Source organism: Leishmania braziliensis (assembly GCF_000002845.2).
Source record: "Leishmania braziliensis MHOM/BR/75/M2904 contig, possible fusion of chromosomes 20 and 34".
Classification (NCBI taxonomy): Eukaryota; Euglenozoa; class Kinetoplastea; order Trypanosomatida; family Trypanosomatidae; genus Leishmania; species Leishmania braziliensis.
In genome coordinates this window covers 1275891-1290625 of record NC_017947.1, presented here as the reverse complement: position 1 = coordinate 1290625, position 14735 = coordinate 1275891, and the positions used below count along the sequence as shown (strand labels likewise).

The window sequence follows — 14735 nt, the reverse complement described above, 5'->3', positions numbered from 1 at the left end:
ACACACACAGAGATGCAGACACCAACGCAGTTGTCATCGATCGATGTCTGGGTTGACACCACCGCCATTTCGCGACGGGAGTGGTGAACAGTATTGTGTGAACAAGCGGGACAGAGGAGTAGGGGGAAGAGGAAGGAATCGTGCCCCTTCTGCGTGTCATGAGCTTCTCTCCCTTTTTGTTTGTTAGTTACGGGCACAGTGCAAACGCACGTGCACATTCAGAGAAAGAACAGAAGATACGAAAATGAAGCGAGCAACACACGTAGGCCAGCCACGTCAATGAAAAGGATGAAACAATCAACGAAGGAGTGGACCAATATGACAACAAAAGTCAGAAGCCAAAACAATAAAAGTGGAGAAGAAGAGCTTTCATAAGAAGAGAATTACAATCGAGAAGCTTACGAAGTAACTGAACAGGGGAAAAAAACTTAGCCAGTCACACATGCGAAATTTTGTGTGTGTGTGTGTGTGTGTGGGTGGGTGTGTGTACGCGCATGCGCATGTGCATGGGGCTAAAGTTAGAGAGAGAGGGCAACAGGGAAAACAGAACGAGGGGATGGCTTAGAAAGTCATCACATCACTTTTGGTTCGTGTTTTCCTTTTCTTCTCTTTAGAGTACAAGAGTAAGATGAGAGGCCAGTCACGCACAGACAGACCCACAAAGAAGTGCTCAGGAGGAAGTGCCTACTGGGCTTGAACGTGAGGGGGGAAGGGTGAGGAAGGCAGAGAAGAGCGCAAGTGTTGAAGTATGTACAAGAGAGAGAGATGAGAGACGTGAACCACTGCGCACGATACACAAAATCAGAGGAAAAAAGGGTCGAGTAGAATCAGGGTTGCACTTTCATACGCCAACACCCACAGAGAGACTCACGCACACGCCGACAGTGCAACCTCTGTGGCTCGGTTATTTTCTCCTCTTTTTCTTGCGTTTCTCTTTCTCACCATCATGCAGCCCCCACCATGAGCGGTGAGACGGGCAAAGACGCGTGAAAAGAAAGACGATGAAGCAAGCGGGGAAGACGAAGCTATGGCGCTCTCCCCACACACACACACACACGCACACATCCCTCCACACACCTTTTGTCCTCACAATCACTGTCAACATAGTCCTCACCACTACACCCCTGTCACATAATTCAACGCGTGCAAAGGATGAGATTCCTACAAGGGCGAAAAGAGCAAAACAAAACGGCCGACAAAAAAAAAAACGAAAATGAAAACAGAAAAAAAAAGAGAGCAGATGGCCGTCACGAGTCATGACGAGGCCCTTTTCTTGCGTGTGGGGGTGGCGTGCACGAGGTGAAACGGCTCGACGCATATTTCTATTCGATGAAAAATGAGTGGAACATAATAAAATGAAACAAAAGGAGGGGATGAAAGACACATCGACATCGGAAACAAAGGAAGGAAGAGAGAGGCGAACAAAATACGGTTACAGTCAGAGACTCGCACGCAGGCACATACGCAGAGAACAAAATTGGACGGGGGGAAAGGGGGGAAGCGAAAAAACAAACTGACAAAATCACATGAACGTGGAGTCGGAGCAAGAACAGACCACGCACGCATCGTAGACACCCAGAGAAGCACCCACACCGAGGTGGGACAAGTCGGTGGTGACGAGCCGAGTCGTACGTGATGCCCTGTCTTAGCTTGGTTTCGATCCATCGCCGCTTCAAGAAACAGACAATGCGGGGGCAACAAACAAAGAGCGGCATTATACTATTTGCACACAAGTCGGGCACAAGGCCGCACAAGGAAGGGGTCACGCCGTCCCCATCCCGCTTTCGCTCTCTTCCACCCCATTCACTTCATATCCCTGCCGTCCTTTGCTCCACTCCAATGCGCTACGCAAGTTTATTTCTTAGCGGAAGGCACTTTTTACCTCCCCCCTCTCCTACTCGCGGGGCACCGTCACCGCAACGCTCTCATCGTTCTCGCCGTGCTTTCGACCCTCGTGGTGTGACCTGGCTACCAGTGTATCGACCTCGCCCAGCTCCACCCGCGGCTGTGTGCTGCCGTAAGGCACTTCTCTCTCGTCCGGGCCACAGTAGCGGTTGGCTGCCATCTCCTCCTCACGATGCGCCATCTCAGCCGCGCGGCGAGCCTTCTCAGCAGCAAAGCGGGCCTTCTCCTTCTTGGGCGTCTGGTTCAGCAACTCCGCACGCCAGTCAAAATCGATCTTCGAGAACGAGAGCTCTCCACTGCGGATCTTTGGGAGGACCTTCCACAAAGCGTAGATCAGCGCCACCGCTATCGACACGCCAAGAAGCAGCACCGTAGTGACGATGTTCAGACTGAGGTTGACAGGGACAGGTGCGGCGGTCATTGTTGTCGTTTCAGCCATAGCGAACTCCATCGCAGCCCCAGGGAAGGCCACCGCGGCCACAGTGATCGCGGTCGCCAGAATGAACTTGGTCATAGAAAACATGGTAATCAAGTGTGAGTGAGAGAGACAAGAGGTTCTACCAGTGAGACGAGTATGACAAGAAACAGGGAGGGCAAGGAGACAAAAAAATTGCAGAGCAGAGAGAGAAAGAGAGCGTGTGCAACAGGGCAGATAGCAGAACTGTGTGATTCTTATCAGCGTGTTTGCCATGTCAGCAATGACGTGCGCAGGAGCGGCGTGTGACGAACAATGCAGTCAGAGTTGCGATGCGTGAGGCAGTGAAGGTACCCCCCCCCCAGTGGAGAGAGAACGGGGATGGAGCGAAATGGGTAGAAGAGGTAGGTGTTAAACAGAACGAGTGGGCGATCAGCGATCGACAACTGAAGTGAGAGTACGCCTCACTAGGGGCCACGTACAGGGCTGGGGTGTGCACCAGTGGCAGCCGACCACGAGCCCTCCAACGTCCAAATGAGCCTCGGCGTTGACCGCACGCCCCTTCACATGGTGGCGCGCGCAGGCAATAGGCGATAACCGCCCTCGAGTCGGACTTTGCCGGCATTATAGCGGCCTTTTTTTTTTCGTTTCGATGCATGTCGTGACACGAATGATTCCCACCAAACTGAGCAGTGATAAAGCATGCCTCGTCACACACACACACACACACACACACACACACACACACACACACACATGCGCGCACACACTCATAACAACTTCTCGGAGAAACTCGAAAGGTAGACGATGATGCGAGCCCCATGCAGAAGAATGGCGACGCCACATATGGTGGGTGAAGAACGAGGCAATGGAAAGGTCAGGAATTCGGCTGTCATTAGGAGCAAGCAAAAAAAAAAGCACTGCAAGGAAAACAATGACTAGGTTGAGTGCCCCACGACTGCGTAGGTGGCCTGTAGGCCATTCTTCACCGCCAAACGAGAACAAAAACGCAGGCATAATCCGAGCCGCCAATGGTGCGCTCGGCTGTTCATGTCATCCTTCCTCGGGGAAAAGCTCCACACACGGAACAAGCGAGAGAGAGAGAGAGAAAAGGAGCGAAAGAATTAAAGCTGTTCTCCTAACGTGTCATACTACAAATCAGCCAGCAAATGTACGCATACAACAACAGCCCATCCATACTTCTGTTGCACTGCAACTGCGTCCTGGTCGTCTAAGATGAACCCTCCTGCTGTCGAATCGGGCCATGCGCCTAACGGCCCTTCTCGTCCTTCTTCGCCCGTCTCTCGGGTACGTGTTGGACGACCGGCGCCAGGCGGACCCAGATGGGCTGCACGTCTTGGTCCAAAGCGGGTCGCTTACAGGGTCCTGGATGAGGGCGGAGGCGGTGGCGTCTGTCGTGGGGGTAACAGGAGGTAGTCTAGGTGCATGCCGGATGAGAGAACGAAAGAAGCCGGCCAGCCTTAGGTCAGGGCTCTCTGAGACCCTCTGTTTCGCTTGTATGTCGTGCTTCGCCTTCAGTTGCCTCAAGCCATGGTATTCGATGATGTGGTGTAGAGACTCGTCAGATGGGAGTCTGGAGAACTCTACGATGCAACCCAGGGTGTCTTCGTCGTGCATTTGACATCGGTGCTCTATCAGCCCACTCTATCGGATGCTGAAAGTACCGTACCACCTACTTCACACACGTGGACTCCGGCGTTGATTGTTATGCACCTCTTCACGTCTTTTCTGCCTATCACGCGTGCTTTTCTCAGATCAGGATGTTCTTCTCGGATGCGATACACCATGCCAGTTGGGCTATACAGCGCACGAGCACAGTATCCACATCTGTGTACCACTAGGCCAGGGCATCAGGGCTGTGTTGTTGCTGAGGGGAGGAAGACTCGTTGTCTTCACCTTCCGTTTCCGTCCATGTCACGGAGTGTGTCTGGAGGGCGTGACCGCACGCCCAGCGAGTCAGGGGCCTCCGCTATGCGTTTGTGGCAGCGGGGCCATTCGGCCTTCGCTTAGATTCGCACCCCCTTAACAGGCGTGAGTGTAACAAGCGGAAAGACCCCGGGCATAGGCATGTGCCGGCGCACAAAGAGTTCAGCGTACTGCTCCAAGAGGACACAGGAGGGCAGCCATACGTACTCAACGAGGGAAGCCCAGGCAGCGCGCGTGGAATGTGGGCAATCATATCACTGCGTGCATGACCATAGCGTGAAACAAGGTGTGCATGGAACCTCGAGCGATCCGCGAGTCTCGCGTGGCATATCAGACACAACGCCGGGTCGGCAGCTCTTGTAGAAAAAAACAGATGGAGACGAAGGCTCTGACGGAGGTGGGGGTACCACAGCACTAGCGGGGAGTAGCAGGCAACACGCCATCTGAACTCCATGCAGTCACTGCCAGCTACCCGCCGCTGCAGGAATCCAAACCACCGAGGTGTCCGTGTGGAACTGGGCGAGGATGATCACCTGCTGTCTCGTAAGCCCAGCGTCCTTGCTCTTTGGTGTAGAGGGACTTCTGTCAAGTACCTCTTCTCTTGGGGAGTCGCAATGGGTAACGCCGTTGCAGAAAAGATCGGCCTGGACTCGGCGCCTCTTACATTGCGCACTTCGCCAGTCTGTACGCCGCACAATGTCTACCGACAAACCCTAGCGGGAGGCGCACTCGACGAATCCGTAGCGCCAGCACGGATAGCCAGACGCGTCGAAATTGCGTCATCCTCCTCCCCTCTAGGGGCCACGCTGAGCGCCACAAAGAGGGAAAGCGAGTCTGCAGCAATAACAACCACACTTGCCCCTTCGCTGCCGTGGCCCAATCAGGGGGACCTCTGGCGCAGCTCAAACCCTGGCTCTAGTGCCTTGCACGCAGCGCGACAGCTACAGGCAAGGGCGACGCCGCAGCCCCTTGTCACCGCGCCCGCGAGTGCACGATCCTCATAAAGCGCTGCGCCCGCGCCTGACACGCTGCCTGTCTGTACCGCACCGTCCGCCTGCCAGAGAGCGCTATGCTCAGGTAAATGCGACTGCTGCGCATGAGGGGGGCCTGTGCGCGCGGTGCTCCAAAGGTCTCCTTGCCTGCGTGCCTCGTGCGGATGCGGAGAGAGACAAACGGGTGGGGCGCAGCCGCACCAATGGTGCTGAGGAACAGAAGACTCGCTTCCTCGAGCGGGTCTTCGTCGCCTGCGCACTTGAGGGTACCCACTGCGATCCTGGCGGCTCCGGAGCGAGGATGCCCAAGGGCCCTCCTGCGCGTCTGGCCAGCACTGTCCCACCACGCGGTGGCACCGTTAAGGGGCCAGTGATTCAAGCTGGGCTATTCAGCAAGAACGGCGAGCATCCCTTGACGGGCCCCATTCGTGCGAGAACGCTGCCCGCCGCCAGTCACGTTCGCACCGTTGTCACTTCGATAACCGTTGCTACGTACCCGCCAACGCCGCGCACGGGCGGGAGGTCCACACCAAGAAGGAGAGGGTGGTGACCCCCCTCGATGTACGTTTCTGCAACCGAGAGTTTGCACGCGCGCGCGCGCGAGAGAGAGAGGGAGAGGCAATGGTTACCGAGCGTAGCGCAAATGTGCCGAGGAACACATTCTTCCTTCAAGACCGGCATGGTGGGACCTCCATCTCGATGTTCTCCAGCCTGACGGTGGTGTTCTCCTGATTCCAGTGGAAGAAATTCCACCAGGTCGAGCACCCCACATTCGGCCAGAAAAGCGCTGTCCGTCTTCTGCGACTCCAGAGCAGCAGTACCACGATTGCCCCTATCACAAGCAGCGAAAGTAGGACGATGACAGCAATCATGCCGCCAGAGAGCCGAGTGCCACGAGAAGGTCCTGGCAGGTCACCGAACTCGGCTACACAGCGCTGAATAGTTGAGTAATTGTTCTCCAGCATCGAGCAGACAAGAGTGTGGCGGCATTGGTTGTCGCACTCCGACTTGGGGAAGACTTGGAGGCGCTTCTCGCCACCGCAGAACGCAGTGATGAAACGCTCAAACATCACATCGTCGGTCGCTAGTAGTGCGATGGCCGCTCGCACGTCGGCGACAGAATGCAGTCCGACAGTCAGGTTGAGCATAAATTTGGCAGAGATTCCGGAGTGGAATACACCATCGCCGGTGGCGTAGCGAATCAGTACGTCCTCCAGTGACCAGGCGTTGCTGAAGCTGGCCACCATATAATACGGATTGTTGCCGAAGATGGGTGAGATGGCGGGGATAATGAGGGCCAATGCGCCACTTCGTGGCATCGTGAGCAGCCTGAAATGGTGCGTATGCCCGAACAACTGCACCACGATGAGGTCCTTGAATTCGCTGACGATGCTGTCGTAGGCTGTCACATATTCCTCCTTCCAAAACATGTCATCCTCTTCAGATTTGAAGCCACGCTTAAGCACAGCATAGAGGTCGATGCCAGGGGGAATGTGCCCCATGATGATCGCACGCTTCCTATCTCTCCGCGCCTTCACCAGCTCATTTCGCAGAAAAGAGAGCTGGTTACATGGGTCTCTGACACTGGAGGCCAGAGGGGGTCTGAGGCTGTGCGCCCACAGCAGCGTGTGCAGCACAATGACATGCACGTTAGCCATCTCGTGTGTGTAATAACCGCACTTCACCATGACGGAAGCCTCTGCGTCACTCAAAAGCCCGGCATCTCGCATCGCATCAACACGGTACGTCAGCTGTTGCACCGACGTCTCGTTCTCCCACGAATAATAGTAGTCGGGCACGACATCATTATTGCCCAGTGACGCACAGAAAGCAACCTCGCCGAGCGAGCCGTCCACCGTGACATTGCGGAAGCGCCTCGACAAGTCCTTAAAGATTGCGTCAGGCTTCAATCCGCTCTCGAGGAAGCTGTGCCGCTGCCAGTCGCCACCGTAAAGCAACAAACTCGTGTTCTGCGCCGATACGTCCTCCAGAGCACGTGCCGTCAGTTGCGGTGACGAGTCGCAGCCGGGCATGCCCCAGACAGAATAAGAGGCATCCGTGCAGCCTTTCGCCTTTTCGGTGCCATACAGCGGGTCGTAGTGGATATCCGATATGAGCGTGACCCGAATGCCGCCGACTGTGGTGATGCCTACACACAGCGCGAAGCACAACGCAGCCACCGCTGAAGCTGCCGAGAGCCCCATGTCTGCGTGTGCACCTCTTCCTGCCTCTTCCTGCCTCTTCCTGGGCGATCTTCTACTTTTCCTTTCACGCAGTCCACCGCTGAAATAAAGCACAGAAGCTCTAGGAAGCGGGGAGACAAAGCTAGTAGGCGTGTGGCATTCACAGCTAGAGTAGGTGAGAACACCCTAAAGCAGGACAAGCACGAAGACTAGTGAGTCCACAGCTGACAATGTGTCTCTTTGACCGGCAACAAAAGCGCAACGAGAATGGCGGAAAGCATGCGGAGTAGAGGGGCGAAAGAGTCGGGTGTCACTCCTTCTGGATACGAAGTCAAAGAGGCATTGGCTCACCTTGGGTTGCGTTTTGTTGTACTCCCATGTCATTGAGCTCTGATGGCCTACCACAAAGCCTGAGCGTACGCTTACCGGTGCCACTTTTTCCAATCATTCGTTCTGTGTCTATCACATCACAGTGATAAAGCCATCGGTGTTGCTGCTGACGACTTTTCTCAGAAAGACTCAGGCAATCGATCTCTTGACCTTGGGTCGCCGCCCCTCTTGCTTGGCAGCCAGAGCACAGGAGACGATGTAGATTTGAGCCGAGAAGGACAGTGTCTGCTCTTTTTTTTTCGGCTCTCTACAAATGAGAGAGACACGTACACCGGATGGCGTACGACAGAGTACCGGCACAATGGGTACATCCATTTCGACGGCGTCACTGTGCGTACCATCGCACGGCACTATCATCGCAAAGGAAAAGAAGGGAAGCGCTGCCATCATCGCAAGGCGCACACAACGCGAGTCATCAAGAAGAAGTTGTGGTGGCAGGAGGAGGTCGCACGTAAAAAGTTGAGGAGAGGAACAAAACGCGAGAAAAACAAAAGAAAAAGAGAGGGGGGAGAGGGTATACGCACAGACAGCTTGAAAAAGAGCCGATAAACAAAGCCGTGCACGGCCTTCCGTTACCAGTGGTGAGTGGCGAAAAGCCGGTGACCTGGAAGACCGGTGGAACAAGTCGAGATGGCTGAAGAGATACTTTCAGGAAACACAATACACATACACAGACCGATATTTTACCTGGAAACGGGAAGCCGCTTCAACGTGGCTGCAAGGGCTTGTTCGACAGAGATGGACATGCGCAGTTGCTCCAGTCTCGGCCAGACTTGCCGTTCCGCTTCTAGAACCAGTACCTGCATGTTCGCCGTTGTCGGGCTGTAGCACAGCCGCAGATACGACCACACGCTCGAGATGGGATGCACGCGTACGTTCTCGCTCTCATCATCTTCGAAGAAAGTCCGCATGGAAGTTGGCGACGGTGCTGCAATGGCATTGTAGCCGATCCACGCAAGCAGACGCAGTAACACATGCGCCAGCCCGAGGAAGTACAGGGCAAACAAGTAGCGTGCCCAGTCCCACATGCGCGTATGATGCCGAAGTCCGTCCCCGTAGGCGCTCTGGTGCAGCAGCTGCCACAGATACCCACGCACCGACGCATCTGATACGACACAAAACCGTATGCAGAAGAGTCCCCTCATTCGCTGCAGCGGGTCCAGCGCCCCATAGCCGGCGTGGTCGCCCCAGGAGCAGGAATAGCTTTCATGCACCACAGGAGGCTCGTAAGCAACAATAGTGCCAGTCAGTCGTGTCCGCGCGAGCAGCGTGCGCGTGGGTGGTGCTGCACCTGCCGACGACCCACAGGAGGACGACGAGACGGGTAGCAGCGTCGAGGGGGAAGAGATGGCGCAGATCACCGCAGAGCGAATAAGTACATCAGGAGATGTAAGATAATTCAACAGCTGAACGTCCACGTCAGCTTTTCTACGCGGCAGCACTGACGACACGGCGACAAACGGGATGTTCAGCACACGCCCGGTTTGTGCGTACGCCTCGGCAAAGGTCACATCCCCGATAGTTCTCTGTAGAAAGTCAGCAAGGGCAACTGGGTCGCACACCTCGCCAGTGTGCAGCAGCCGGTGAAAGTGCTTCCACCGGGAGTCAGCGGTGGACATGCCGAATAGCGCATGCGCCTCCACGAAGCTGCTTCCGCCGCCGCTGTGGTGAAAGAGCGAGGTCAAGTCGGTGCAGCAGCACACCAGCGTCGCCACCAGCGCGCCGCTGCCACTGCCGTACAAGACAGCGGGGAGCAGTCCAGCATCATACAGCGCCTTTGCCACACCAAAGTGGGCCGATGACGCAAGCACGCCACCCTGCAACAGTAGTGCGGTTGTACCGTAAACATGATACATCTCCGAGAATACCTCTCGTGTGCGTACGGCCAGCCGTCGGTCAGTCCGTGCTGCCTCACCCACGCGGCCCAAAAGAAAACAAACAAGCGAGTTATACGAGTGAATGACCGTCTTGCTGCCAGTTCTGTACGAGTACAACCGACGATGACTGATGCCGTAGAGGGAACGGTGCACATGCTTCTGAAGATCGTCCAACAGTGCCTCCACGCTGCCGGCGGTACGCAGCTCCAACAACTCCTCTATCGTCCGCATTACTCCCTCGAAGGAGAAGTATGTCGACGCCTCGTCGGTGCGCCACTTCTGAAAGCCGTCCATGTCGTCCAGCGTGGAGGCAATGGGCAGCCATTCCTCGTAGGAGGTAGTGCAGTTCGCCTGATGCGTGAGCGCGTCGTACTGCGGAGCATTGGTTGGTATTTCGAGCACACCCGCGATCACTTCGCACGCAAAGAACAGACAGGAGTAGATGACGTAGGCCACGTAGCTCATCCAGTGATACAGGGCAGCGCCGTGCACCCGGAAGGCATGCAGAGTGGAATCCATTACGCTTTCGCCACTCCACCACCAGCACCCACTTTTTTGCCGATAAGTAGAATGCGAAATTAAGAGAACCCCGCTTTGGGCTGTTCTACTTGTCGCCTGCTCTGCGGGCGTGGATGGCGCACTATAGGCACGGGTGGCACGTGAGCTGCCGTGTAATTTCGCTTGCAAAGACAGCAACGGAAAAAGGGAAAAGGAGAGAGAGAGAGATACACCCTTAGGCGAGGATGGCACCAGCTGTGAGATGTGCACAGACGCACAAAGACGAGGCGGAGGTACAATGACAGGATTTCGAGGGACTCGAATGAAGACTAACAAAAAAGGGAAGAAAAGAGACGTATTGAGTTGATATGTAAGAGAGAGAGACGCGCAGAGTAGGCCCGAAGTAAAAGTGCGGATGAGCGAGGAGAGAGGTAGAGGGGAGAGGCGAGCGGAAAAAACAGCAGTAAAGACACACACACACACACACACAAAAGAAAGGACAACAACAACCGCCTCTTTCGACTGCTTCAACGATTAGGTGTTAAAATCAGCTCCGTGTATGGTGGGCAACGGTGTGTGAATGCGGGGTATGTGCTCAAGGCAACCGCAAAGCGAAAAAAAAAGGGACTAAGAAAAGGCTCTGTAGTTGGTGGCAGCACCCAGCGCTTCTCAACTACTACTCCTTGATGCGCCGCCGCTGCATTCATCGCGAGAGAAAGAGAGAGGAGGCAAACACCATAAATGAAGCAGAGGAGGTGCACAGAAGAGGAATCAGTCAGACAAAAAGGAAAATGGCGAGGTTCATCAAGAGTGGATTCGTGGCAGTGAATAAAAAGCGCAGAGAGGTTGCCCTGTGGCTATCACAACGACGCTGGGCGTGGAAATGGCACTGACGGCGAGCGAGACGTGATCGGCGACATTGCAAGAGGAGGGGTGAACAAACCTCTCCGGGAAGGGAACAAAAAGTAGACGCTGCGTTCGCAGACACCCGCAACGATAACGACGTGGTGTGAGCGTAAAGACTCTCGCTGCACTGTGCGCATTTCTTTTGTTGTTGATGATGACTTTGTGCAAATCAGCAGCCAGAGATGCAAATATAAGCAAACACACACACACACACACAAGCCCTCTGAAAAGAAAACAAAGAGAGCGAGGCGTGTTTTAGCGGCTCAACGTACAGATCAAAGACGTAGGGGTGAACAGTTCCACTTGTCTGGGCGAACGTATATGAGTGGTTGACGAAAAAGGAAGAGCCAAGCGGAGGTAGCGCAATAAGGGAGGCGGTGAAAGAGACTGGAAGGGGCGCAGCACATTCTAAACATGTGGTGCTGCTTCACCGGCGCAATCAGCGAACGGTGGATGGTGGTTCCGCCTCGGTGTCGTAGGGATTTGTTCGGCCATCCACGTCTGCCTCGCCAATGTTATCCTCGAAGTAGTAGCTCGACTTCTCTAACCCGCCCATTATCCCTAGATTTGCACTCCCTTCGGCGTTGACACCGATATTGGGGTTGACCATATGATCGTAGGCGGAGTCGAGGTAGGGTGCATACGGCACTCCACTTTCCTGCATTGAGCCCTGCATCTTGTTAAAGGGTCTTGGGTAGGGGATGTTGTAGTGAAGTGCCATCTCGTACCGCATCTCTACCTCGCGCAGCTTGCGCTCAATTCGTTCCACCTCGCGAATACCACGATTCTGGTGAAACAGACGCCGCGTCTCCTCCAACACATACAAGGCGTCCTCGTCGGAGCTCCATGGCACCGAGAAGGCGGCACGCAAACACCGTCGGTACCACGACAGCACCTGTGCGCGATACGGGCTCTCCGCGGCATGACGAATTTCTCGAATGGTGGGCTTTGCTGCGAACATGGCTGAATACAATGACGCGAAAGAAGCTGCTATGGATTTGTGCGGCTCTTAGGTACTGCACGCGTCACGAGATGCGGCAACGTACCATCACATCCGCGGCTACACAGTGCAGAAGATGACGTGTAAGAAGGCTAAATGTTCGTGTTTGTGTAAAAGCCTGTGTGTTTCGTTACTGGGTGAGACAGAGAACCCGCGAGAGGTGCGCTTGCAGGGAATTAAAAAATCTTCACGAGAGCATAAGAAGACGAGAAGTCGGAGAGGGTCTCTGCATGACTACGTGCAGTGCAGCTAACCGAAAAACAGAGGACACACTCGTCGGTTGTCGAGGAAAAGAAAGAGGAAGGCGGGATACCATAATGACGCAATGCACTTTAGGGGGGACAATTCATTCACATGTTGAACGAACCAACCCCAGCCCCTGCTCAGCCTCTTCTCCCTTGTGCCAGCAAAGTCAGAATATCTGAATATAGCGCGCAAACTGGGTCCTTCCTCTCGGAGACTTGTGCAGCGCTGTGAGCTCGGCGGTGACACCAACTGAGCACGGCAAGCGCAGCGCAAGGTGGAACCATTGCGCAACAGAGAGCAAGGTAAATAGCTATGCATTCGTTGTCTTCTCTGGACCCTTTTGCGCGCCATTGAGTTGCAATGTGCTTTCCATATTGTTGTTTGCCAATAGTTTCTCTCTCATGCACGAGTAGAGAGGAAGCTGCATCGTTCAAGATAATATACACACACCCGCACAGAAAAAGCGTATTTTTCGTTGCAACGTGTCACAGTACCATGTACTAGTCAGAAAATATACGCGTGCAATGATAGCTCACCCACCTCAGTTGCACCACGGCTAAATTCTGATCATCCAAGAGGAGGCGTCTGTCATTGAATCGGGGCATGCGTCTCACAGGGCCATCTCGGCCTTCCTTGACCACTATTGGACACTTCACGCAGCGCAGTGAGCGCCACATGAACTCAAGTGGACTGCATGCCTTGATCTAAGCGGACTGTGTTCAGAGTCCTGCTGGAGAGCGGAAGCGGACAAAGAGAGGAAGGAAAAAAAAACAAGTTAGGGCGTTGCTAAAAGAAGGGACTACAATAAGAAGTACAGGTTCCTTAAGGATGTGAAAGGAGGCAAAAAAAAAGGAGCAAAACTATACGAGGAGCAGAACGCTCTAAAAGCTACATCAACACCGTTTCACCAATTTGCTTGGTGAACGTTCAAATTACATCAGCCTCGGCTTCTGTATTACAACGCCCACATTTATATAGGATTTTGCTCTTAGTGGCGCACTATCCCCAATCGTTGTCTGCTTTCACTGTTCTCTCCCTCTCCTCTCTGCATCCCGCTCCACCGCACTCTACAGCATAACGGCTCAATTGCCAAAGAGGAGCACTCATACCTGGCACAAACCTCACTTTGAGCTGGTGCTCGTTCCATCTCCTTTTCTTTACGAGGCGTGCTTCGGCTTCATTAGATGCGCCGGCAGTGACACAATTTTGAGTTGATATTTTTCTCGTTAGCTCGAGTTTGCTACTTCACTTCTTACAAGCACTCACAGGAAGAAATGAAAACGAGGCAAATATATATAAACAGAGAAAATCGTCCATGCAGTTCCGCGCTTCGTTACGCTTAACGCCTCGCAACGGGAGGTGTAGGACCGCACAGAAGATGAAGAAGCAAACAAACATAGTCACACACACACACACACGCGCATATGATTCCTTTCCGCTTTGGGGTTGGTTTCCTTATGTTTCCTGTTGCGCTCTTGCACAGTTGTACCCCCCCCCCTCTCGCTCTCTCCCTCACTGACTCTCGTTTGCGCGGTCGCTCCGTCACTGCGATATGAGTCAGAACCGAAAGTACAGCACACACACACACGTGTTCCCAAGGGCACATGCATGCCGCTCCATAGAGAGAGAAAGAGGGCACGGTAGAGCCTGCGCTTCGCAGCTTTGTATACTGTTGTGCGTCTGGGGGGGGGGGGGAGAGGGGATGTCGAACATTCCAACCCAAGAAGATTTTCAGCTGAAACGAAACAGAATCGATCATCACAAAACGGAGGAGGAAGAAGTTGCGAAAAGCGGCGAACACGCACAGACAACACCACTTCCGCAAGTGTGCGTAGACATACCGAGAGAAAAAGAAAGCCACACGGACGAGCACAAAAGCTACAGCGGTGCACTTTTAATGAGTACTCCCCGATATCAACTCTGTTGCACACCTCAGCGCCCGCGCCCCTCAGTCTTATAGGGCTTCGGTGGAAGCGTGCAGCAGAGTGAAGCGGGGAGATGGAGTGGGCAGAAGAGAGCATTTCGAAAAGAAAAATATGTACACAAATACATCGGAAGGCGAACAAAGAGAAATGTGTACTTTCACCACGACCAATCGACCATACAACAAGAACCAAACCCCACTTGACCTCCACGGCACGTCACAGGTCCATCGCGTCCTGTGAAGCAGTCGTAGACACGCGCTACAGCAGTGCGCCTACCCAGGCATCGGAGCAGGGCCCCTGCTTCTAACTCTGCACACCTCACCCCCCTCGCAGGTCGCCTCACGGCCACTCCCGCTATGCCGGTCGCCGCCTGATGCATCCCTCTCGGGGTGGTTCAGGCTCCTCACCAGTAGGAAGCGAGGGCCAGGTGAAATACGCTCCAGTTGCATGG

At 54.3% G+C, this 14735-nt stretch overlaps 4 protein-coding genes across 4 annotated transcripts; all 4 read right to left on the bottom strand.

Moving 5' to 3' along the window:
* Positions 1–1894: 1894 nt before the first annotated feature.
* On the bottom strand, positions 1895–2596 carry LBRM_20_3220 (conserved hypothetical protein; the record flags this gene model as incomplete). Its single annotated transcript, XM_001564552.1, has 1 exon — positions 1895–2596. One exon carries the CDS (start codon positions 2594–2596, stop codon positions 1895–1897), a length of 702 nt encoding a protein of 233 aa, XP_001564602.1.
* Positions 2597–5927: 3331 nt separating this feature from the next.
* Positions 5928–7463, bottom strand: LBRM_20_3210 (conserved hypothetical protein; the record flags this gene model as incomplete). The annotated part of the gene is made up of 1 exon (XM_001564551.1): positions 5928–7463. The coding sequence occupies one exon, from the start codon at positions 7461–7463 to the stop codon at positions 5928–5930; it is 1536 nt and encodes a 511-aa protein (XP_001564601.1).
* A 1052-nt stretch (positions 7464–8515) lies between these two features.
* LBRM_20_3200 (conserved hypothetical protein) lies at positions 8516–10228 on the bottom strand (the record flags this gene model as incomplete). Its single annotated transcript, XM_001564550.1, has 1 exon — positions 8516–10228. The coding sequence occupies one exon, from the start codon at positions 10226–10228 to the stop codon at positions 8516–8518; it is 1713 nt and encodes a 570-aa protein (XP_001564600.1).
* Positions 10229–11552: 1324 nt separating this feature from the next.
* LBRM_20_3190 (conserved hypothetical protein) lies at positions 11553–12074 on the bottom strand (the record flags this gene model as incomplete). Its single annotated transcript, XM_001564549.1, has 1 exon — positions 11553–12074. The coding sequence occupies one exon, from the start codon at positions 12072–12074 to the stop codon at positions 11553–11555; it is 522 nt and encodes a 173-aa protein (XP_001564599.1).
* Between the last annotated feature and the right edge of the window lie 2661 nt (positions 12075–14735).